Source organism: Schistocerca cancellata, chromosome 6 (assembly GCF_023864275.1).
Source record: "Schistocerca cancellata isolate TAMUIC-IGC-003103 chromosome 6, iqSchCanc2.1, whole genome shotgun sequence".
NCBI classification, from domain to species: Eukaryota; Metazoa; Arthropoda; class Insecta; order Orthoptera; family Acrididae; genus Schistocerca; species Schistocerca cancellata.
Genome location: NC_064631.1, coordinates 124,048,772 through 124,069,918, shown reverse-complemented (window position 1 = coordinate 124,069,918; position 21,147 = coordinate 124,048,772). Strand labels below are relative to the sequence as shown.

Sequence of the window (21,147 nt, the reverse complement as noted above, 5' to 3'; positions counted from 1 at the left end):
ATTAAGAAGTTTTTGCAGTTAAATTTGTTGCTTCTGAACGTCAGGTCGTATCTTATTTAGCTTTATTTGTTGTGTATTTTACCATATTTACACTACTGGCCATTAAAATTGCTACACCACGAAGCTGACGTGCTACAGACGCGAAATTTAACCGACAGGAGGAAGATGCAGTGATATGCAAATGATTAGTTTTCAGAGCATTCAAACAAGTTTGGCACCGGTGGCGACACCTACAACGTATTGACATGAGGAAAGTTTCCATCCGATATCCCATACACAAACAGCAGTTGACCGGCGTTGCTGGTGAAACGTTGTTGTGATGCCTCATGTAAGGAGGAGAAATGGGTACCATCACGTTTCCGACTTTGATAAAGGTAGGATTGTAGCCTATTGCAGTTGCGGTTTATCGTTTCGCGACATCACTGCTCACGTTGGTCGAGATCCAATGACATTTAGCAGAATATGGAATCGGTGGGTTCAGGAGATAAATACGGAACGCCGAGCTGGATCCAACCGGCCTCGTATCACTAGCAGTTGAGATGACAGGCATGTTATCCGCATGGCTGTAACGGATCGTGCAGCCACGTCTTGATCCCTGAGTCAACAGATGGGGAAGTTTGCAAGACAACAACCACCTGCACGAACAGTTGGACGACGTTTGCAGCAGCATGGACAATCAACTCGGAGACTATGGCTGCGGTTACCCATGACGCTGCATGACAGGCAGGAGCGCCTGCGATGGCTTACACAGCGACGAACCCGGGTGCACGAATGGCAAAACGTCATTTTTCCGGATGAATCCAGGTTCTGTTAACAGCATCATAATGGTCGCATCCGTGTTTGGCGACATCGCGGTGAACGCACATTGGAAGCGTGTATTCGTCATCGCTATACTGGCGTATCACCCGGCGTGATGGTATGGGGTGCCATTGGTTACACGTCTCGGTCACCTCTTGTTCGCTCGCACTGACGGCACTTTGAACAGTGGATGTTACATTTCAGATGTGTTACGACCCGTGGCTCTACCCTTCATTCGATCCCAGCGAAACCCTACATTTCAGCAGGATAATGCACGACCGCATGTTTCAGGTCCTGTGCGGACCTTTCTGGATACAGAAAATGTTGGCTGGTGCCCTGGCCAGGACATTCTCCAGATCTCTTACCAATTGAAAACGTTTGGTCAATGGTGGCCGAGCAACTGGCTCGTCACAATACGCCAGTCACTACTCTTGATGAACTGTGGTATCGTATTGAGGCTGCATGGGCAGCTGTACCTGTACACGCCTTCCAAGCTCTGTTTGACTCAATGCCCAGGCGTATCAAGGCCGTTATTACGGCCAGAGATGGTTGTTTTGGGTACTGATTTCTCAGGATCTATGCATCCAAATTACGTGAAAATGTAATCACATGTCAGTTCTAGTATAATATATTTGTCCAATGAATACCCGTTTATCATCTGCATTTATTCTTAGTGTAGTAATTTTAATGGCCACTAGCGTAGTTATAGACCTATTCTGGATTTAGATCATAACTAGAGCTACAAACAGGGGTTCAGCAGGGGTAGCAGGGTGATTAAGATGCAGGACTCGTATTCTGGAGGAGTTCTATCCAAATTAAGGTTTTTATTTGTCTCCCTAAATCCATAATACAAATGATGCCTTGATGGTTCCTTTGAATAGAAATGCCCGAATGCCTTCCTGATAATTTAAACATTATTTTTGCTCTGTCTGTAATGACCTCGTGGTCGACAGGACGATATACCCTAATCTCCCTTCCTTCCTTCGATGTGCGGTCTATACCGTCTCTGAAATGCCGACGTCTGTGAATACTGTCAACGCACTTGTCTGTGAAGTGTAGTTGCTGTCCAACTTAGTACAAGAAATGAGATTTGCAAAGATTTTATGTCCTGGTATGGACATGTCCCCTGTTTACTATCAGTACCAGCTGTGCAGAGAAATCGCGTTGCAGTGTCACATATTTAGGCACTGCCCAGCAACTGTGTATTTTTTGTCGGTTGCTGTATGAACATCAGTTTGTGACCAATTTGCATAACGCCTTCGCGATGTGTGTATTTCGCACCTAGAATAGAGAAAAAGTTATGTTCTTCGTAGGCATAACCACGAGCCTGTCCCGCACCACTAACGGAGCTATTGGTCCAGAATCAGTTTCAGGAAAGCTAGATGCTGTACCGGATACTGACAGTTAGCAAGTGAAGCCAGAGCCGATTCATGATAAATCTAAATTATCCCTCGTTGTTAGTATCTAAACTTCTTTTAAATGAATGGTAATGATATTTATGGAATCCAAGTCTCCACTTCGCCATGGTCGACACCCAGTTAAAATATAAATCTTAATGTCCAGTGTCACCCTCCTAATCTCACTGTTGCACTTACTTTTAACGCCCCCCATTATTTTTTCGACTACAATACCATTCTTCTCTTATCGGATTACCCTATGCGGCTTCCTCTAGTACCACTGCAATTTTTCGCTGACGTCTAAATGAATTTTACAAACTGTCCATTCATCTAGAGAGTGCTTTTCCTCAGTTTCTATTATTGACGATTCAGTAGGGAACCTCCCAATTTCTTACGCTGTCGAACAGTATAATTTTCAGCGTATTTCCACAAAGCCCAACGGTTCCATTCTATTATTTTTTTTTCTTTTTCTCCCGCAAAAAATCACTCACTTACATACAATGCTGTACTCTAGACGTACAGTCTGAGAAATTTCTTCCACAAATTGCGGCATATGCTTGGACGTCATCCAAGGAATAAACAAGTTCTTCAATTTCGACATTGCTGTAGTTAACATCACTACACAGCAAACAAATGGCTGTAAATAAACTGCTTGTCCTTCTATTTACAATCATATGAATAAACATGAATACGATGGTCAGCATCATACAGTTTTTTCACAAATGTGATGGACAGATTTTGTAATTTCAATCAGGAAAGGAAGTTGTTGTTATGTTTGTGGTGATATATTACAGTGATGTAAATACCTGTGTCTGTTGCAGAACCTGAAGTCCAGGACCTGGGACTCATCGCGAACGCCAACAGCGAAGCGGCTCCTCTCTGGCACCGGCTGGGTGCAGCAGTCGTCCTCATGGGTTCCGCGTGCTCTCTGATCCTTGTATAGCAGGTGAGAGCGAATTCTCCAATTACTCTCCATTATCAGCTATTCCCTCTCACCCCATCCCTCTACTTCTCCCTCTTCCAGATTCATAAACACTTAAACATATCTAATTCCTCATTTCCAAATACTCGTTCCCAGAAAAATATTTCCGGCAGATTCGAGGAATCCTTTGTAACTGCCTGTATATAAAGTACTGGGAGATCAAAAAGGCAGTATAAATTTGAAAACTGAATAAATCACGGAATAATGTAGATAGAGAGGTACAAATTGACACATATGCTTGGAATGACATGGGGTTTTATTAGAACCAAAAAATTACAAAAGTTCAAAAAATGTCCGACAGATGGCTTCATCTGACCAGAATAGCAATAATTAGCATAACAAAGTAAGCCAAACCAAAGAAATGCTCAATATGTCCTCTTTCATTCCTCAAAAATAGCTGTAGTCGAGGAATAATGTTGTGAACAGCACTGTAAATCATGTCCGGAGTTATGGTGAGGCACTGGTGTCGGATGTTGTCTTTCAGCATCCTTAGAGATGTCGGTCGATCACGATACACTTGCGACTTCACGTAACCCCAAAGCCAATAATCGCACGGACTGAGGTCTGGCGACCTGGGTGGCTAAGCATGACGACAGTGGCGGCTGAGCACACGATCATCACCAAACGACACGCGCAAGAGATCTTTCACGCGTCTAGCAATATGGGGTGGAGCGCCATCCTGCATAAACATCGTACGTTCCAGCAGACTGGGGATGATGCGATTCTGTAACATATCGGCGTACCTCTCACCCGTCACGGTATCAGTTACAAAGCCAGAATCACGCATTTCCTCGAAGAAAAAAGGCCCGATAACGATAATGTGGTAAATCCAACCCTTACCGTGACTTTCTCGTCGTGAAATGGAGTTTCCATGACAGTTTTGGATTTTCGGTAGCCAAAATTCTGCAGTGGAAAGACCCTCGGAGCGTGAAATGAACTTCGTCGGTCCACAACACGCTACTGAACCAATCATCTTCCGCCATCTTTTGAAGCGCCCACATCGCAAATGCCCTTCGCTTCACTAAATCGCCAGGTAACAGTTCATGATGCCGATGGATTTTGCATGGAAAACATCGGAGGGTACGCCTAAGTGCCAACCAAACAGTAGTGTATGGAATGCCGATGTGACGGGCGACTGCACGAGCGCTGACTTCCCCGTGCATAGACGAACCCGCTACAGTCTCCATTTCTTCCTCAACTGTCTCAGCAGCATTACGCCTTGTGCTCGGTCGGCCATTAGGGTTCTATCGTCTAAACAACCCGTGGCTTCGAACTTCGAAATCATTCTCGCCAGAGCTGCATTTGTCAACGGACCTTTACCCGTTCGAATCCCCTTCCTATGGCGCCTTTTCTGGTAACGTCAACATGCTGCGACTGCTAGCGCATCTGATTCTCTCTCTCATTACAGCTCCTTTTATACACGATTGTCATGCACAGTCACTGACGTTTTGCTGTCCAGCGCCATCTGTCAGACATTTTGTGAACTTTTTTTTTTTGTTCTGATAAAACCCCATGTCATTCCAAGCCCAAGAATGTAAAGTTTTACCTCTCTACATTATTCCGTGGTTTGTTAAGTTTTCAAATTTATACTGACTTCTTGATCACCCGGCATATACCACTAGTTTCGTCCTCATCGCTTCGTGTATTTATCCAGTTATTGCTTTATATTGTCCCTTTATAATACCACGAGCAGAGAAGGATAAAGACTACCACTACATACCGACTGTAGCCGATTATGTGAGACACAGTACTAAATAGGCTGTACAAACTTTTCCTCTCAAACGCTCTCTGAATGTGCCTCTATCGTTATGTGCTAAACAAAGAAGCTTGTAAACTAAATTTACAACTGACGGTCATCATATTGTATGTACCTGGTGAAAGAAACACACTTACTCGCAGTTTCTGTGGACGGAGATACCATACATTTTATAGTTCTTGTGTGGCATGTGATAATCATACTGTAAAACTTCCAGTAGAGCCGTATAAAGACGACATTGTGATACAAAATATGTTCACTGTTCATTTCATACTAAAGAGACTAAACATGCGGTGCTTTAAAATCGCCTTTCATTCTTGGCTGCAATATTATGTAAGTAACTTCCACACCTCTATTTTCGTTCTGTGAAAACTGCAGATTAGCTGCAGATCTCTTTTACGGCGTATCCGCAGTGGTGGTTTAAGGGAACCCAAAATTTTTGTAGTGATCGATCTATGAGGTGTCTAGATGCCATCATCAACTTCTTCCTATTGCTGTCCTTTCCATCTGCCTTTTATACGAGTATTTTATACGAGTAAGTTGAACACAAACTCCAATTTTCTGTATAGGTTCCGGAAATCTCTGAACCGAGGTGATGCAAGACTTTTTTTGATGTCTGCTTTTGCCCGAAATATTAGCTCTTTTGTGACCTGCAAATCATCATATAGTGCTAAGTGGAAATAAATCTGCTCACGTTCCCTCTCTTCCTTTATTTTAAATCTACATCCACATCTATATTTATACCCCGCAAGCCACCCTGCGGTACGTGGCTGAGGATACTTTGTGTACTGCTATCACTTTCTCCCCTCACCTGTTCCAGTTGCGAATAGTTTGCCCGAAGAACGATTGCCGCCACGCCTCCCAGTTGGCTCGAATTCATCTAATTTTAAATACCTGTATTTTCTCGTGAGGTATACATTGGAGGCAGCGTTATATTTGTTGATTCTTCTAGGAACGTACGATCACCGAACTCTTTAACAGTAAACCACACCGCACGGCAGAACGCCTCTGTTACAGCGTCTGCCACTGAAGTTGATTGATCACCTCTGTGACGCTTTCGTGCTTACCAACAGAATGTGTAACGACACATGATGCTCTTCTTCTGAGCTTCTTGTTTCCTCCATCTATCCCCTACTGACAATCTATATTGAAGTATTGGTCGTACGAGAGTTCTGCAAGGTACCTGCTTTTTTAGTGGACTATATTTCCTGAGGTGTCTCCGGTTAACCTCAGTCCGGCATCTACCTTTCCTGCTATTAGTTTTATGTTGCCATTCAACTTGTTTATGTTGAGGGTCTATTGCCACACTCTGCAGCGAGCTTCCATCCTCCGCATTTCTTCCTGCGTAGCATCATCTGTGAAATGCCTCATGGCACTTCCGATGTTGTCTACAGTATCAATAATGGTTCAAATTGCTCTGAACACTATGGGACTTAACATCTGAGGTCATCAGTCCCCTAGAACTTAGAACTACTTAAACCTAGCTAACCTAAGGACATCACACACATCCATGCCCGAGGCAGGATTCGAACCTGCGACCGCAGCGGTCGCTCTGTTCCATATTGTAGCGCCTGGAACCGCTCGGCCACCGCGGTCAGTGTCAACAGTATCGTTTACATACATTACGAAATATCACTGTCCTATAACACTTTCTTGGGGCACGCCCAAAGTTACTCTTACTTCTGAGGACTTGTTTGGGTGTCTACATGACTGCGAGTGACCTTCTTCATTATAAGTTCATATCGGACCTATGTGCTTTAAATTACAATATCGTTATAGTTGTTGCACTGATGGTTTCGCGTTTGCCTTTAAAACAGTACACTGATATAGTCAACATTATTCGGTGCTGTATTTGTAGCAGATACATTTGAATCTGTCAAAATGTAGCAAAAGTTTGTCTTTCAGTACATACCATGTAAACAGGACGTACGATCTACTGTGTCATCTCGTGTTCAAATTATTTCCTAACGGGCTATAGTTTTCTCAGTCCTATCAGTTCGCACTTATTCTTTGTACTGATAATATCGGCGTATTCTTTTGTAATGCGCCGGGAAATGAATAAAATAATTGGGGTTGAGACAAACAGTTCAGTTACATATGTGCAACTACGACTGGTATCAGTCATTATGCGCTCAAGGAACATACTACAGTTCTACGAGAACATTTGCAAAGAAATCTATACCTTCTATTCGTCTTCCCTAACACCGGTCGGTCCCGTTCATTAATATTACCCGTAAAAACGTACACAATGTGACACACTCTACATGTTCAATATTTGTGAAATCTAAATATGTCATTTACGAAGGTTCTCGTTAATATTCGTCCACGTCCGTATTTCCAGTGGCGTTTTCCGCATGTCAATTTAACAACGAAATAAAATTTCAATGAATGTACGCAAACAGCTGACAAACTTCGCCGTTTAAGAGATTCTCGTTTCCAGTAGCAGTGCCACATCAATGTGCCCATTGTCAGAACCGCTTATATCACTGTTTTCAGAACTTCTGGCCCTTATTTTCGCTATAATGAATGCACATTCGTCTCTCTTCCGCTTTTTACTCTTGCTCGTAACACCACCAGGAGGCATTCAACCTCGCTATGGGCAGTGGAGGTAATGTTATGTCCATCAGTGTACGTGAAGTACGAGTACCAGGCTATGACGCAAGGACGACGTCGTGTGGAACTTTGGTTGTGGCTGTGATTTCTGCACGGATAGCCGAAGCGCTTAAACCTAAGGCGGGAACACGGATTCGACTCCCGGTCTAGCACAAATTTTGATTGTCATCATTCTAATACGCAGATGAACGTGCTTCACATTCGTAGCTACGAATAGATTTTCCCCATCTTCTAAAGAGACGGTGAATGTGGTCTCATTATTAAATACAGCATCATTGTACCGCTCTGACCCTTTGTTAACGTGGTTATTGGCTAACGGAGCCTTTTCTATCCGTTCACGTATATTTTCTCCTTGCCGTTCTCCTTCTATAGTTAATCCTAGCATGGATGATTGAATTATTAGTTATCGCAATCTTGCAGCAACTGAACTGCAGTTTTAAGTGCACTCTGTCGAGGATTACGCTTAATCTTTAATATGGCTTAACCGGCGTTCTCTTTCATTTAACTTCCTTCCCACTTCTTTTTTAAGAATAGATTTTGTGTGATTGTCCTCCTAATATGCCCTTCTACACTTCAGGATCTGTTTGTCATACCACATTCTGATATGCTGTCCAGCGTTGTTGATGAATGATAGCCAAAATACTAAGAACTCCTTATAAAAAGCACCATCTTTGCAAAAGATAAATAGTTATGATAACTATTGCTTTTGTAGCATAAAAACGTCATCTGTTGTTTGTTCTATGCAGTTTTTTGGTTTCAATGAAAATCCATGTAATTTAAGCGTATGTGTCAGTTTTCACCATTCTACCTACATTATTCTGTGAAGTCTTACATTTTCAAATGTTAATTGACTTTTGGATCACCCTGTAGTATAGAGTGAATTTCCTGACTGTAAATATCGTAATGCGACTCACTACAGACACTGGCAGTTCTACGAACTCTGCATAGTAGTACATAAACAGAAGGAATGTGGAGCCTACATTCAGTTCTAAACCTTACGATGTAATGCCGTACGCTGGGTATGTTATGACTGAATGTGAAATGCAGTTATTGTCATATGTAACACTCGTTTATTTGTGTATCGTACTTGTGATCCTAAAGCCGGCCGTTGTGGTCGAGAGGTTCTAGGCACTACAGTGTGGAGCCACGCGACCGCTACGGTGGCAGGTTCGAATTCTGCCTCGGGCATGGATGTGTGTGATGTCCTTAGGTAAGTTAGGTTTAAGTAGTTCTAAGTTATAGGGGACTGATGACCTCAGAACTTAAGTGCCATAGAGCTCACAGCCATTTGAACCATTTTGTAATGCTAAGTACACAAATGTACGTAGCGATAAGTAATCATGAATTACATTTTAAAATTATAGACATATAAAATCCAGAATCAAAAATTTTAAAGTAAGAGCTTAATGGTTTTCATGATTGCAGGTTTTCATGATTGCATCTTATGTCTTTGCTCTTAGAAAAAAATTTACGAGAGGCGTTGAATAAGTATTGCAAAGCATTTTTTTCTCGGCCAGTTTGGGATGAAACAATGGGCAGTCAGTTTTGGAGCATAGTGGAATATACCCGCTTCAGTCACCCCAGTTTCATGAATTCCGATAGGTGGCGGCGCTGTAAGTAGGCTTCATAACGGTGGCTATAACAAAGATGGCTTCCAAAGAGAAGCTATCACCACGTTTCTTTTGGCGGAAAAGCCTTGGCCCTTGCAGAATGTCTACGGGAGTGAACAAAACCACACTGAGTCGTTGGGCGGGGCATCTGTCATCGTAACTATGTCGCACACACCGGTCCGATCTCCCCCTTGCCGGCCGGCCGCACCCAGCTGTGACTCCTGCGGTGTTGGAACGTGCGGACACTCTCATTCGAGGTGATCGACAGATCACAATCAAACATCTCTCTGCTACACTGGACGTCTCTGTTGGTAGTCCTGATACACTTCTCCACTAGTTTGGGTACTCAAAGGTGTATACCCGCTGGGTTCCTCGCTTTCCGACTTCCACCTGTGTTTTGAAAAGCGGATGCACTCAGGGGGAATCATTACATGGATGATGGGGAGGTTATTGATGCAGCGAGGCGTTGGCTCCGACTTCGACCAATAGATTGGTACTACGCGGGTATACAGGCCCTTCCAGTAAGGTGGCATAAGACCGACGCACTTAACGGAGATTATGATGAAAAATAGTGACTTGTAGGCAAAAGAGTGGTGGATAATGTGGTGTACTGAAATCCTGAGTAAACAGAACACAGCATGTTGTTCTCAATGGAGAGACGTCTACAGACGTTAAAGTAACCTCTGGCGTGCCACAGGGGAGTGTTATGGGACCATTACTTTTCATAATATACACTCCTGGAAATTGAAATAAGAACACCGTGAATTCATTGTCCCAGGAAGGGGAAACTTTATTGACACATTCCTGGGGTCAGATACATCACATGATCACACTGACAGAACCACAGGCACACAGACACAGGCAACAGAGCATGCACAATGTCGGCACTAGTACAGTGTATATCCACCTTTCGCAGCAATTCAGGCTGCCATTCTCCCATGGAGACGATCGTAGAGATGCTGGATGTAGTCCTGTGGAACAGCTTGCCATGCCATTTCCACCTGGCGCCTCAGTTGGACCAGCGTTCGTGCTGGACGTGCAGACCGCGTGAGACGACGCTTCATCCACTCCCAAACATGCTCAATGGGGGACAGATCCGGAGATCTTGCTGGCCAGGGTAGTTGACTTACACCTTCTAGAGCACGTTGGGTGGCACGGGATACATGCGGACGTGCATTGTCCTGTTGGAACAGCAAGTTCCCTTGCCGGTCTAGAATGGTAGAGCGATGGGTTCGATGACGGTTTGGATGTACCGTGCACTATTCAGTGTCCCCTCGATGATCACCAGTGGTGTACGGCCAGTGTAGGAGATCGCTCCCCACACCGTGATGCCGGGTGTTGGCCCTGTGTGCCTCGGTCGTATGCAGTCCTGATTGTGGCGCTCACCTGCACGTCGCCAAACACGCATACGACCATCATTGGCACCAAGGCAGAAGCGACTCTCATGGCTGACGACGACACGTCTCCATTCGTCCCTCCATTCACGCCTGTCGCGACACCACTGGAGGCGGGCTGCACGATGTTGGGGCGTGAGCGGAAGACGGCCTAACGGTGTGCGGGACCGTAGCCCAGCTTCATGGAGACGGTTGCGAATGGTCCTCGCCGATACCCCAGGAGCAACAGTGTCCCTAATTTGCTGGGAAGTGGCGGTGTGGTCCCCTACGGCACTGCGTAGGATCCTACGGTCTTGGCGTGCATCCGTGCGTCGCTGCGGTCCGGTCCCAGGTCGACGGGCACGTGCACCTTCCGCCGACCACTGGCGACAACATCGATGTACTGTGGAGACCTCACGCCCCACGTGTTGAGCAATTCGGCGGTACGTCCACCCGGCCTCCCGCATGCCCACTATACGCCCTCGCTCAAAGTCCGTCAACTGCACATACGGTTCACGTCCACGCTGTCGCGGCATGCTACCAGTGTTAAAGACTGCGATGGAGCTCCGTATGCCACGGCAAACTGGCTGACACTGACGGCGGCGGTGCACAAATGCTGCGCAGCTAGCGCCATTCGACGGCCAACACCGCGGTTCCTGGTGTGGCCGCTGTGCCGTGCGTGTGATCATTGCTTGTACAGCCCTCTCGCAGTGTCCGGAGCAAGTATGGTGGGTCTGACACATCGGTGTCAATGTGTTCTTTTTTCCATTTCCAGGAGTGTATATAAATGACCTAGTAGATAGTGTCGGAAGTTCCATGCGGCTTTTCGCGGATGATGCTGTAGTATACAGAGAAGTTGCAGCATTAGAAAATTGCAGCGAAATACAGGAAGATCTGCAGCGGATAGGCACTTGGTGCAGGGAGTGGCAACTGACCCTTAACATAAACAAATGTAATGTATTGCGAATACATAGAAAGAAGGATCCTTTATTGTATGATTATATGATAGCGGAACAAACACTGGTAGCAGTTACTTCTGTAAAATATCTGGGAGTATGCATGCGGAAAGCTTTGAAGTGGAATCATCATATAAAATTAATTGTTGGTAAGGCGGGTAGCAGGTTGAGATTCATTGGGAGAGTCCTTAGAAAATGTAGTCCATCAACAAGGAGGTGGCTTACAAAACACTCGTTCGACCTAGAGTATTGCTCATCAGTGTGGGATCCGTACCAGATCGGGTTGACGGAAGAGATAGAGAAGATCCAAAGAAGAGCGGCGCGTATCGACACAGGGATATTTGGTAAGCGTGACAGCGCTACGGAGATGTTTAGCAAACTCAAGTGGCAGACTCTGCAAGAGTGGTGCTCTGCATCGCGGTGTAGCTTGCTGTCCAGGTTTCGAGAGGGTGCGTTTCTGGATGAGGTATCAAATATATTGCTTCCCCCTACTTATACCTCCCGACGAGATCACGAATGTAAAATTAGAGAGATTCGAGCGCGCACGGAAGTTTTCCGGCAGTCGTTCTTCCCGCGAACCGTACGCGACTGGAACAGGAAAGGGAGGTAATGACAGTGGCACATAAAGTGCCCTCCACCACACACCGCTGGGTGGCTTGCAGAGTATAAATGTAGATGTAGATGTAGAAAAGCAACCTGGTTTCAGAAAAAAAGTTCTGCGTTACTTATTGAACGCCCATCGTACGTTGATGTTGCTGTACCGTACGTAGGGTCTGTCAGATGATAACCTATGTGTCTAAAGGAATTTAGGTATAGTAAAACAATATCTTTTAGCAGATTTGTGCTGATATTATACAACAAATTTTTTCCGTGCAAACTACAGCGCACGATTTTAATGTTAATAACGCCCTCCAATATTGTCTTCAGATGTTTGTACAAAGCAACAACAAGAGGTGAGTCCAGTGGGTTGGTTTCATTGTTGCAGGTAAACACGTAAGGTGGAAGATCCATAGTTACCACAGAGGGGCGCCCGCGGCTGGCGCTGGTCAACCACGTGTTCTCTCCCACCGCCGCCGGCCGCCGCTGCCTGCATCCGTCTACTTGTGCATAACGGCGACACTTCGCAGTACCTAACCAGTGTGGTGTTTACTTTCTCGTCGAGTGCTGAAACGTATGGCTTAGGAAGACAATAACAGTGTCATCTGAATCGTAAAAGTTGTGAACCTCCATTTGTCAGACTAACAGTGTACCCAAAATATTTCTGCAGAAAGTGGAAGAATTGTATCATCTGTAATCCAAGAACGACAAAAGTGTTTTAGCAAAAATAGCTTTTCTCCGTCTTTAATTTAGTAGGTCTTTGCATGCTAAGTCATACACTCCCTGGGCAAGAGACTACCAGTTGAAGACATTTGTGCCTTAGCATTTTCGTTCTTTGAGTTTTTTTCTGCCACATCACAGTCTACTTTTAGATCGCCATTTTGTTTGAACGTATTGAACTCTGATGTGTGTACAGTAGCACTGCCTGTTTTTCTGTGATGCAGGAGTTACTTTTGTTAAAACGTGCATTGTTCTTGAGATCGGGAAATTTCGCTAAGAGTTAAGTACTAAAATAGTCCACTTTTCATTCCCTGACTAATCAACATATTTTTCTTAAGAGTCCCTTTTTAAATCACTTCAATAAACCCATTTATGAGAAGTGCAAGAATGTTTTCATAAATAACATAACTCCATAAAATCAATATAGTGTGTGATCCAGATTTATTTATTTGAGATGTTGATGTTACTAGCACGAAAAGAAACAAATATTGTTTATCACAACACTGTTTCAAGATTGATAAATTTCAATATTCCATGCACATAAGCTGATTTACTATATCATTCGTAATTCTTTAATTAATTTTTGTAACGATGTATGTGATAAAATGTGTTTAATATGTAAAATAAATATTTTGAAAATTAGTGATTAGATTTTCATTTTGAATCAGTTCGTCAAAGAAGTTGAGTGCTAGATGTATCATAGTATGTTCAGGTGGACTTCCATCAAAATAAGTAACCACTAATGAGCTTGCTGATTGAAACCTATGAAGAATTAGCGTAACGTAAAGTTACTTTAGTGTTTAGAAGTGGTCAGTAACTTAGACTAGAGCTCCGGTACTCAATCTAGAGATACTCTTGTTGATGGAATAAACCTCCGTAGTCTCTCATGGAACACGGACATTAATTGCTGGCGACGCGACCTGGGCTTGGCAATGTTAATCTCAGTTGCTTCCTTAATGAAATTCTACAGCAAGGTAAGTGACGGCAATAGATTTCTACCTATCACTTCATTCCATTACATACTTACTGGTTATCAAGACAAACACAGCAGTGGGACACAACTAAGGCGATGCGCCTGTCCCTGAGCAAACTGCAGTCAGTGTTCCCAGGCAGTCAGTCATCCACCCGTTAACCGGGTCGGACACTGCTTAACTTTGGTGATGGGCTGAAAACTAGTGTAGCCAACGTAGCAAAGCCGTTGCTGCTGCTAATATTTACCATTGATTAATGAGTATTAGTTTATGTGAAAACGACGCGATTGTTGCAGAACTGGCCTTACACTCACGATATGTTAATTTCCTGGAGTCCGACCATTCTTGAATCAAAACTACACTCCTGAAAATTGAAATAAGAACACCGTGAATTCATTGTCCCAGGAAGGGGAAACTTTATTGACACATTCCTGGGGTTAGATAGATCACATGATCACACTGACAGAACCACAGGCACATAGACACAGGCAACAGAGCATGCACAATGTCGGCACTAGTACAGTGTATATCCACCTTTCGCAGCAACGCAGGCTGCTATTCTCCCATGGAGACGATCGTAGAGATGCTAGATGTAGTCCTGTGGAACGGCTTGCCATGCCATGACCACCTGGCGCCTCAGTTGGACCAGCGTTCGTGCTGGACGTGCAGACCGCGTGAGACCACGCTTCATCCAGTCCCAAACATGCTCAATGGGGGACAGATCCGGAGATCTTGCTGGCCAGGGTAGTTGACTTACACCTTCTAGAGCACGTTGGGTGGGACGGGATACATGCGGACGTGCATTGTCCTGTTGGAACAGCAAGTTACCTTGCCGGTCTAGGAATGGTAGAACGATGGGTTCGATGACGGTTTGGATGTACCGTGCACTATTCAGTTTCCCTTCGACGATCACCAGTGGTGTACGGCCAGTGTAGGAGATCGCTCCCCACACCATGATGCCGGGTGTTGGCCCTGTGTGCCTCGGTCGTATGCAGTCCTGATTGTGGCGCTCACCTGCACGGCGCCAAACACGCATACGACCATCATTGGCACCAAGGCAGAAGCGACTCTCATCGCTGAAGACGACACGTCTCCATTCGTCCCTCCATTCACGCCTGTCGCGACACCACTGGAGGCGGGCTGCACGATGTTGGGGCGTGAGCGGAAGACGGCCTAACGGTGTGCGGGACCGTAGCCCAGCTTCATGGAGACGGTTGCGAATGGTCCTCGCCGATACCCCAGGAGCAACAGTGTCCCTAATTTGCTGGGAAGTGGCGGTACGGTCCCCTACGGCACTGCGTAGGATCCTACGGTCTTGGCGTGCATCCGTGCGTCGCTGCGGTCCGGTCCCAGGTCGACGGGCACGTGCACCTTCCGCCGACCACTGGCGACAACATCGATGTACTGTGGAGACCTCACGCCCCACGTGTTGAGCAATTCGGCGGTACGTCCACCCGGCCTCCCGCATGCCCACTATACGCCCTCGCTCAAAGTCCGTCAACTGCACATACGGTTCACGTCCACGCTGTCGCGGCATGCTACCAGTGTTAAAGACTGCGATGGAGCTCCGTATGCCACGGCAAACTGGCTGACACTGACGGCGGCGGTGCACAAATGCTGCGCAGCTAGCGCCATTCGACGGCCAACACCGCGGTTCCTGGTGTGTCCACTGTGCCGTGCGTGTGATCATTGCTTGTACAGCCCTCTCGCAGTGTCCGGAGCAAGTATGGTGGGTCTGACACACCGGTGTCAATGTGTTCTTTTTTCCATTTCCAGGAGTGTATAATAGAGAGATGGGAGGGCAGGTGTATCTTCACAACCTCTCATTAATATAATATTTGTCGTGCAATGAAAGATACATCGCTGCTCCTACAACATACAGAATTTGGATGTGTACATAGTAAGAAAGTGCAGCATGCTTGAGAAAAGCACGGACTTACGTTCCCCACGGACGATAAGCGGCGTCTACTGAGAATCAGAGATCAGAAGCCAACATCAAAGGTAACTGCAGAACAGTATTTACATTCTCTTCCATTCAAACGACAAACAAACTGAAAACCACTCAACGCTACTTACACCGCTACAGTGTTTTACCAACTTACAACGCACATGACACAGTCTGCAGTTCATAATGACCAATTCCCTCTGCACTGCACTGAGCTGATAAAGTCATGCATAGCGATAAGTACTTATAAAGGTGGCGGGACTATCGCATACACAAGAAAAAAGGGCAGTGCGTTGGCGGAACTGTCATTTGCATTGAGGTGATTCATGTGAAAAGGTTTCCCACGTGATTATGGACGCCCGGCGGGAATGGATAGAATCTGGAATGGTAGGAGCTAGACACATGTGCTATTCCATTTTGGAAATCGTTGGGGAATTCATTATTCCGAGAGCTACAGGATCAAGGCTATGCCGAGAATACCAATTTTCAGGCATTACCATTAATAACATTGTGGCCGATGGCCTTCACTTAATGACCGAGAGCAGTGTTGTTAGCGTAGAGTTACAGCAATAGCACACAAGCAACATTGCGTGACATACTTGCAGAAGTCAATATGGAGGTTACACGAACGTGTGCGTTAGGACAATGTGGCGAAATTTGGCGTTAATGGGTTATGGCAGCAGACGAACGACGCGAATGCCTTCGCTTAAAAGCACAACAGCGCCTGCAACACCTCTATTGGACTAGTGATCATGTCGGTTGGACCCTAGACGACTGGAAAACCATGCCCTCGTCAGGTGAGTCCCGATGTCAGTTGGTAAGAGCTAGTGGTAGGGTTTTAGTGTGGCGCGTGCCCCACGGCAAGGCATGGACCAAAGTTGCCAACAAGGCACTGTTCAAGCTGATGGTAGTTCCGTAATGGTGTGGGCTGTGTTTACATGAAATAGTCTGGTCGAAATGAACCGATTGCTGACTGAAAATGTCTATGTTCAACTGGTTGGAGACCGTTTTCAGCCATTCATGGACTTCATGCACCATGTCATCAGGCCAGGACTGTCCGTGACTGGTCTGAAGAACGTTCTGTACATTTAGAACGAATAAAATGGCCACCCATATCGCTCGACATATAAACAGTCGAACGATTATCGGATATAATCAAGATGTCAATTCGTGCACAAAATCCTGCAGCAGCAACATTTTCGCAGTTATCAACGTCTACAGAGGCTGCATGGCTTAATATGTCTGCATGGGACTTCCAACGACTATCAGAGTCCATGCCACGTCATGTTGCTGCATCCCTCCGGGCAAAAGGAGGTCCGATACGATACGAAAAGGTATCCCGTGACTTTTGTCACCTTAGTGTGTAACTGGTCATCAGAGTCAACAGCTAAATTACTGTCAAAAATTTACTTTTGTATGAGTTAGTTAATCAACGTATTCAGGAGTCAGTTAGGAAAGTGTAAGTTGGAATAGCAGGTGACAGTGAATAAGATTAATTAAATACAAACAATTGTTGAGTAGGACTTAGATGGAGCGGGTTTCGGTCAGGGACTTTAGCACACGTGGAACTAAATTTAACAATTAATTTACTAATCATAATAATACTACTGGGTAACAGAACTCTAGTACAACTTCAGCAACACGATATACCGTTCTGTATCCAGTAAAGATCCTTATGCGGATCTTAAAACAATTAATACCCACACCATCTTCCATGCAATGAACATAAAATCGAACCTTTGTCCTAGAGTACATAACTCATCAACAAGATCTATAATTTACAATGCGTGATACTCGGCCATAAACAGAGGTTATTATTGTTACCACTTCCAAAGTTGAACATTAGATGCCAAAATAGTTCTCAGACTTGGACAGGATCAGTTACATAACACAGGACTACAGACTGCTTTACTACTACTACTACTACTGAAACGTCCCCTTTGAACAATTTATACAAGACTGTGCTTAAACTGACACACAATATTTTTAGCGCTACGCAGTCTGACTTTCAGAAATCCGTACAAAGGAATGGCCCTGATTAACATTAACCTGTACCTTTCACAAATCACTTACCTCACAAAAATCTTCGTTACTCGAACTACTGTAATGCAGCGAGCGCCACTACTGCCAGCTAAATAAAAGATTCAAACTACAGAAGGCACTAACTACTGATAGGGATAGTTAGCAAATGAAAGATTTTAATAGAGAACAAACAATGTATTTACCTTAATAGTCATAATATATATAGCAGTTCATAATATCCAGTATAACAAATTTCAAAATTCCGCCATCTCTCTCCCCACATCCACCACTGCTGGCGGCTCACCTCCAACTGCGCAACGCTACGCGCTGTTCACATCCAGCTGCCCAACACTACAATGGCAGACAACAATGCAAACTAGCCACAGACTGCACACAGCACAGCCAGTGATCTTCATACAGAGCGCTACATAACGTTGCCAATAAGAAAACATAAACAGCCTACTTACATAGCCCCCATACTCCCCACAAAAAATTTTACAAATTGTTTTGGGCAGTGGCCAATAATGATTTGAAAAATTTTTTCATAATTACAATAACAAAGATATCAAATGAATACACTTATTTATACAATATTGGTCAAAAAATTTTCTCACAGTCCATAAAGACAGTCCAGATTGTTCATCACAGTAAAATTTCAGTGTTTTTTTTCCAAAGTCTGAGCAGTAAAAGAGAATGCACACAGAAGTAGTGGATTTCCATGCAGTCTTGAAGAAGTAGTGTTGTCCTTCCAATTGAAAGACAGTGCTGACTCTTGACGTGCTGACAGGTAATGGGCCACAACAGAGCAAACCCACAGCAGAGTCATTCGACGTTTTGAAGAATATTGGTAGGTAGGTCATCACAGAGCAGACCCACTGTAGTCCTGGTAGAGATTACGGTATTGGTGGGCCACCAGAGGGGCAGACCCACTGCAGTCCTTGTAGAAATTGTGGACAGGCCCACTGTAGTCCTGGTAGAGATTGTGGTATTGGTGGGTCATCAAAGATGCAGACCCACTGTAGTCCTTGTGGAGATGGCCAGCAGCCATCCGTTGTCACTGTGCGGGTGCACAATCACCATTGAAGAGTCTTGCAGTTAATATAGCAAGTCCATAATCACCACTTGTGCACGCACAAAGTTTTTGGAATTGTCCTTAGAACCAGAAATGCTGTTATCCAGTCCCTTGCTGAATTATTAACACACGTGCAAACACTAACAGTCCCAACTTCTCACATATTGTCCATATACTATGACCAACAGAAAAGTGTGCAGTGAAATGTACTTACAAGTTAATAATATGATGAACTGGTATCAATTACAATTTTATAACGTATGAATACACCACATCCACCACTGCCGGCGGCTCACCTCCAACTGCGCAACGCTACGCGCTGTTCACATCCAGCTGCCGCTGCCCAACACTACAATGGCAGACAACAATGCAAACTAGCCACAGACTGCACACAGCACAGCCAGTGATTTTCATACAGAGCGCTAAGTAACGTTGCCAATAAGAAAACATAAACAGCCTACTTACACTACTACTATTAACATCACTAGAGAGCTACTACAACATGCAGCTCACAATGCTCTATCAAAGTGCCTATGGACATATCCCAAAAATTCTTCCACAGCATGTTGCAGCAGTCCCTACCTACGCGTTTTATACAACCTGCAATGCCTCTCTAAACCATAGGCAACATTATTATACTCTCTCGCTCACTGTGCACAAACTATTAGTCCTATAGAAGAAATCAACGGGACTTTTTTTGTAGGAAATTTAATGCAGTTAAATTTTGTACAGGAATATGTTTTTGCTGGAGGCCTTGGTTTTCGAGTTACTCAAGAGAAACGTGTTAAAAGTCATCTTTGTACATTTTTGTAGAATAATTCGAAAACTACAGCTGCTAGCTAAAACGTACCCCAGCACAAAATTTAACTGCGTTAAATTTCCTATAAAAAGACTTCATTTTGCTGTAGGATAAATACACTCCTGGAAATGGGAAAAAGAACGCATTGACACCGGTGTGTCAGACCCACCATACTTGCTCCGGACACTGCGAGAGGGCTGTACAAGCAATGATCACACGCACGGCACAGCGGACACACCAGGAACTGCGGTGTTGGCCGTCGAATGTCGCTAGCTGCGCAGCATTTGTGCACCGCCGCCGTTAGTGTCAGCCAGTTTGCCGTGGCATACGGAGCTCCATCGCAGTCTTTAACACTGGTAGCATGCCGCGACAGCGTGGACGTGAACCGTATGTGCAGTTGACGGACTTTGAGCGAGGGCGTATAGTGGGCATGCGGGAGGCCGGGTGGACGTACCGCCGAATTGCTCAACACGTGGGGCATGAGGTCTCCACAGTACATCGATGTTGTCGCCAGTGGTCGGCGGAAAGTGCACGTGCCCGTCGACCTGGGACCGGACCGCAGCGACGCACGGATGCACGCCAAGACCGTAGGATCCTACGCAGTGCCGTAGGGGACCGCACCGCCACTTCCCAGCAAATTAGGGACACTGTTGCTCCTGGGGTATCGGCGAGGACCATTCGCAACCGTCTCCATGAAGCTGGGCTACGGTCCCGCACACCGTTAGGCCGTCTTCCGCTCACGCCCCAACATTGTGCAGCCCCCTCCAGTGGTGTCGCGACAGGCGTGAATGGAGGGACGAATGGAGACGTGTCGTCTTCAGCGATGAGAGTCGCTTCTGCCTTGGTGCCAAGGATGGTCGTATGCGTGTTTGGCGCCTTGCAGGTGAGCGCCACAATGAGGACTGCATACGACCGAGGCACACAGGGCCAACACCCGGCATCATGGTGTGGGGAGCGATCTCCTAAACTGGCCGTACACCACTGGTGATCGTCGAGGGGACACTGAATAGTGCACGGTACATCCAAACCGTCATCGAACCCATCGTTCTACCATTCCTAGACCGGCAAGGGAACTTGCTGTTCCAACAGGGCAATGCACGTCCGCATGTATCCCGTGCCACCCAACGTGCTCTAGAAGGTGTAAGTCAACTACCCTGGCCAGCAAGATCTCCGGATCTGTCCCCCATTGAGCATGTTTGGGACTGGATGAAGCGTGGTCTCACGCGGTCTGCACGTCCAGCACGAACGCTGGTCCAACTGAGGTGCCAGGTGGAAATGGCATGGCAAGCCGTTCCACAGGACTACATCCAGCATCTCTACGATCGTCTCCATGGGAGAATAGCAGCCTGCGTTGCTGCGAAAGGTGGATATACACTGTACTAGTGCCGACATTGTGCATGCTCTGTTGCCTGTGTCTATGTGCCTGTGGTTCTGTCAGTGTGATCATGTGATGTATCTGACCCCAGGAATGTGTCAATAAAGTTTCCCCTTCCTGGGACAATGAATTCACGGTGTTCTTATTTCAATTTCCAGGAG

The 21,147-nt window shown here is 45.5% G+C and overlaps 1 protein-coding gene across 3 annotated transcripts in view; it reads left to right on the top strand.

Moving 5' to 3' along the window:
- LOC126191384 (lachesin-like) overlaps positions 1-13,397 on the top strand; it is a 945,166-nt gene extending 931,769 nt beyond the window's left edge. For all 3 annotated transcript variants that reach the window (XM_049932238.1, XM_049932237.1, XM_049932236.1), the window contains 2 exons: positions 3,017-3,141; positions 12,471-13,397. In XM_049932238.1, the coding sequence (XP_049788195.1) occupies positions 3,017-3,138 (122 nt within the window). In that variant the 3' untranslated portion in view covers positions 3,139-3,141; positions 12,471-13,397. The remainder of the gene's footprint in view (positions 1-3,016; positions 3,142-12,470) is intronic.
- Positions 13,398-21,147: the final 7,750 nt, after the last annotated feature.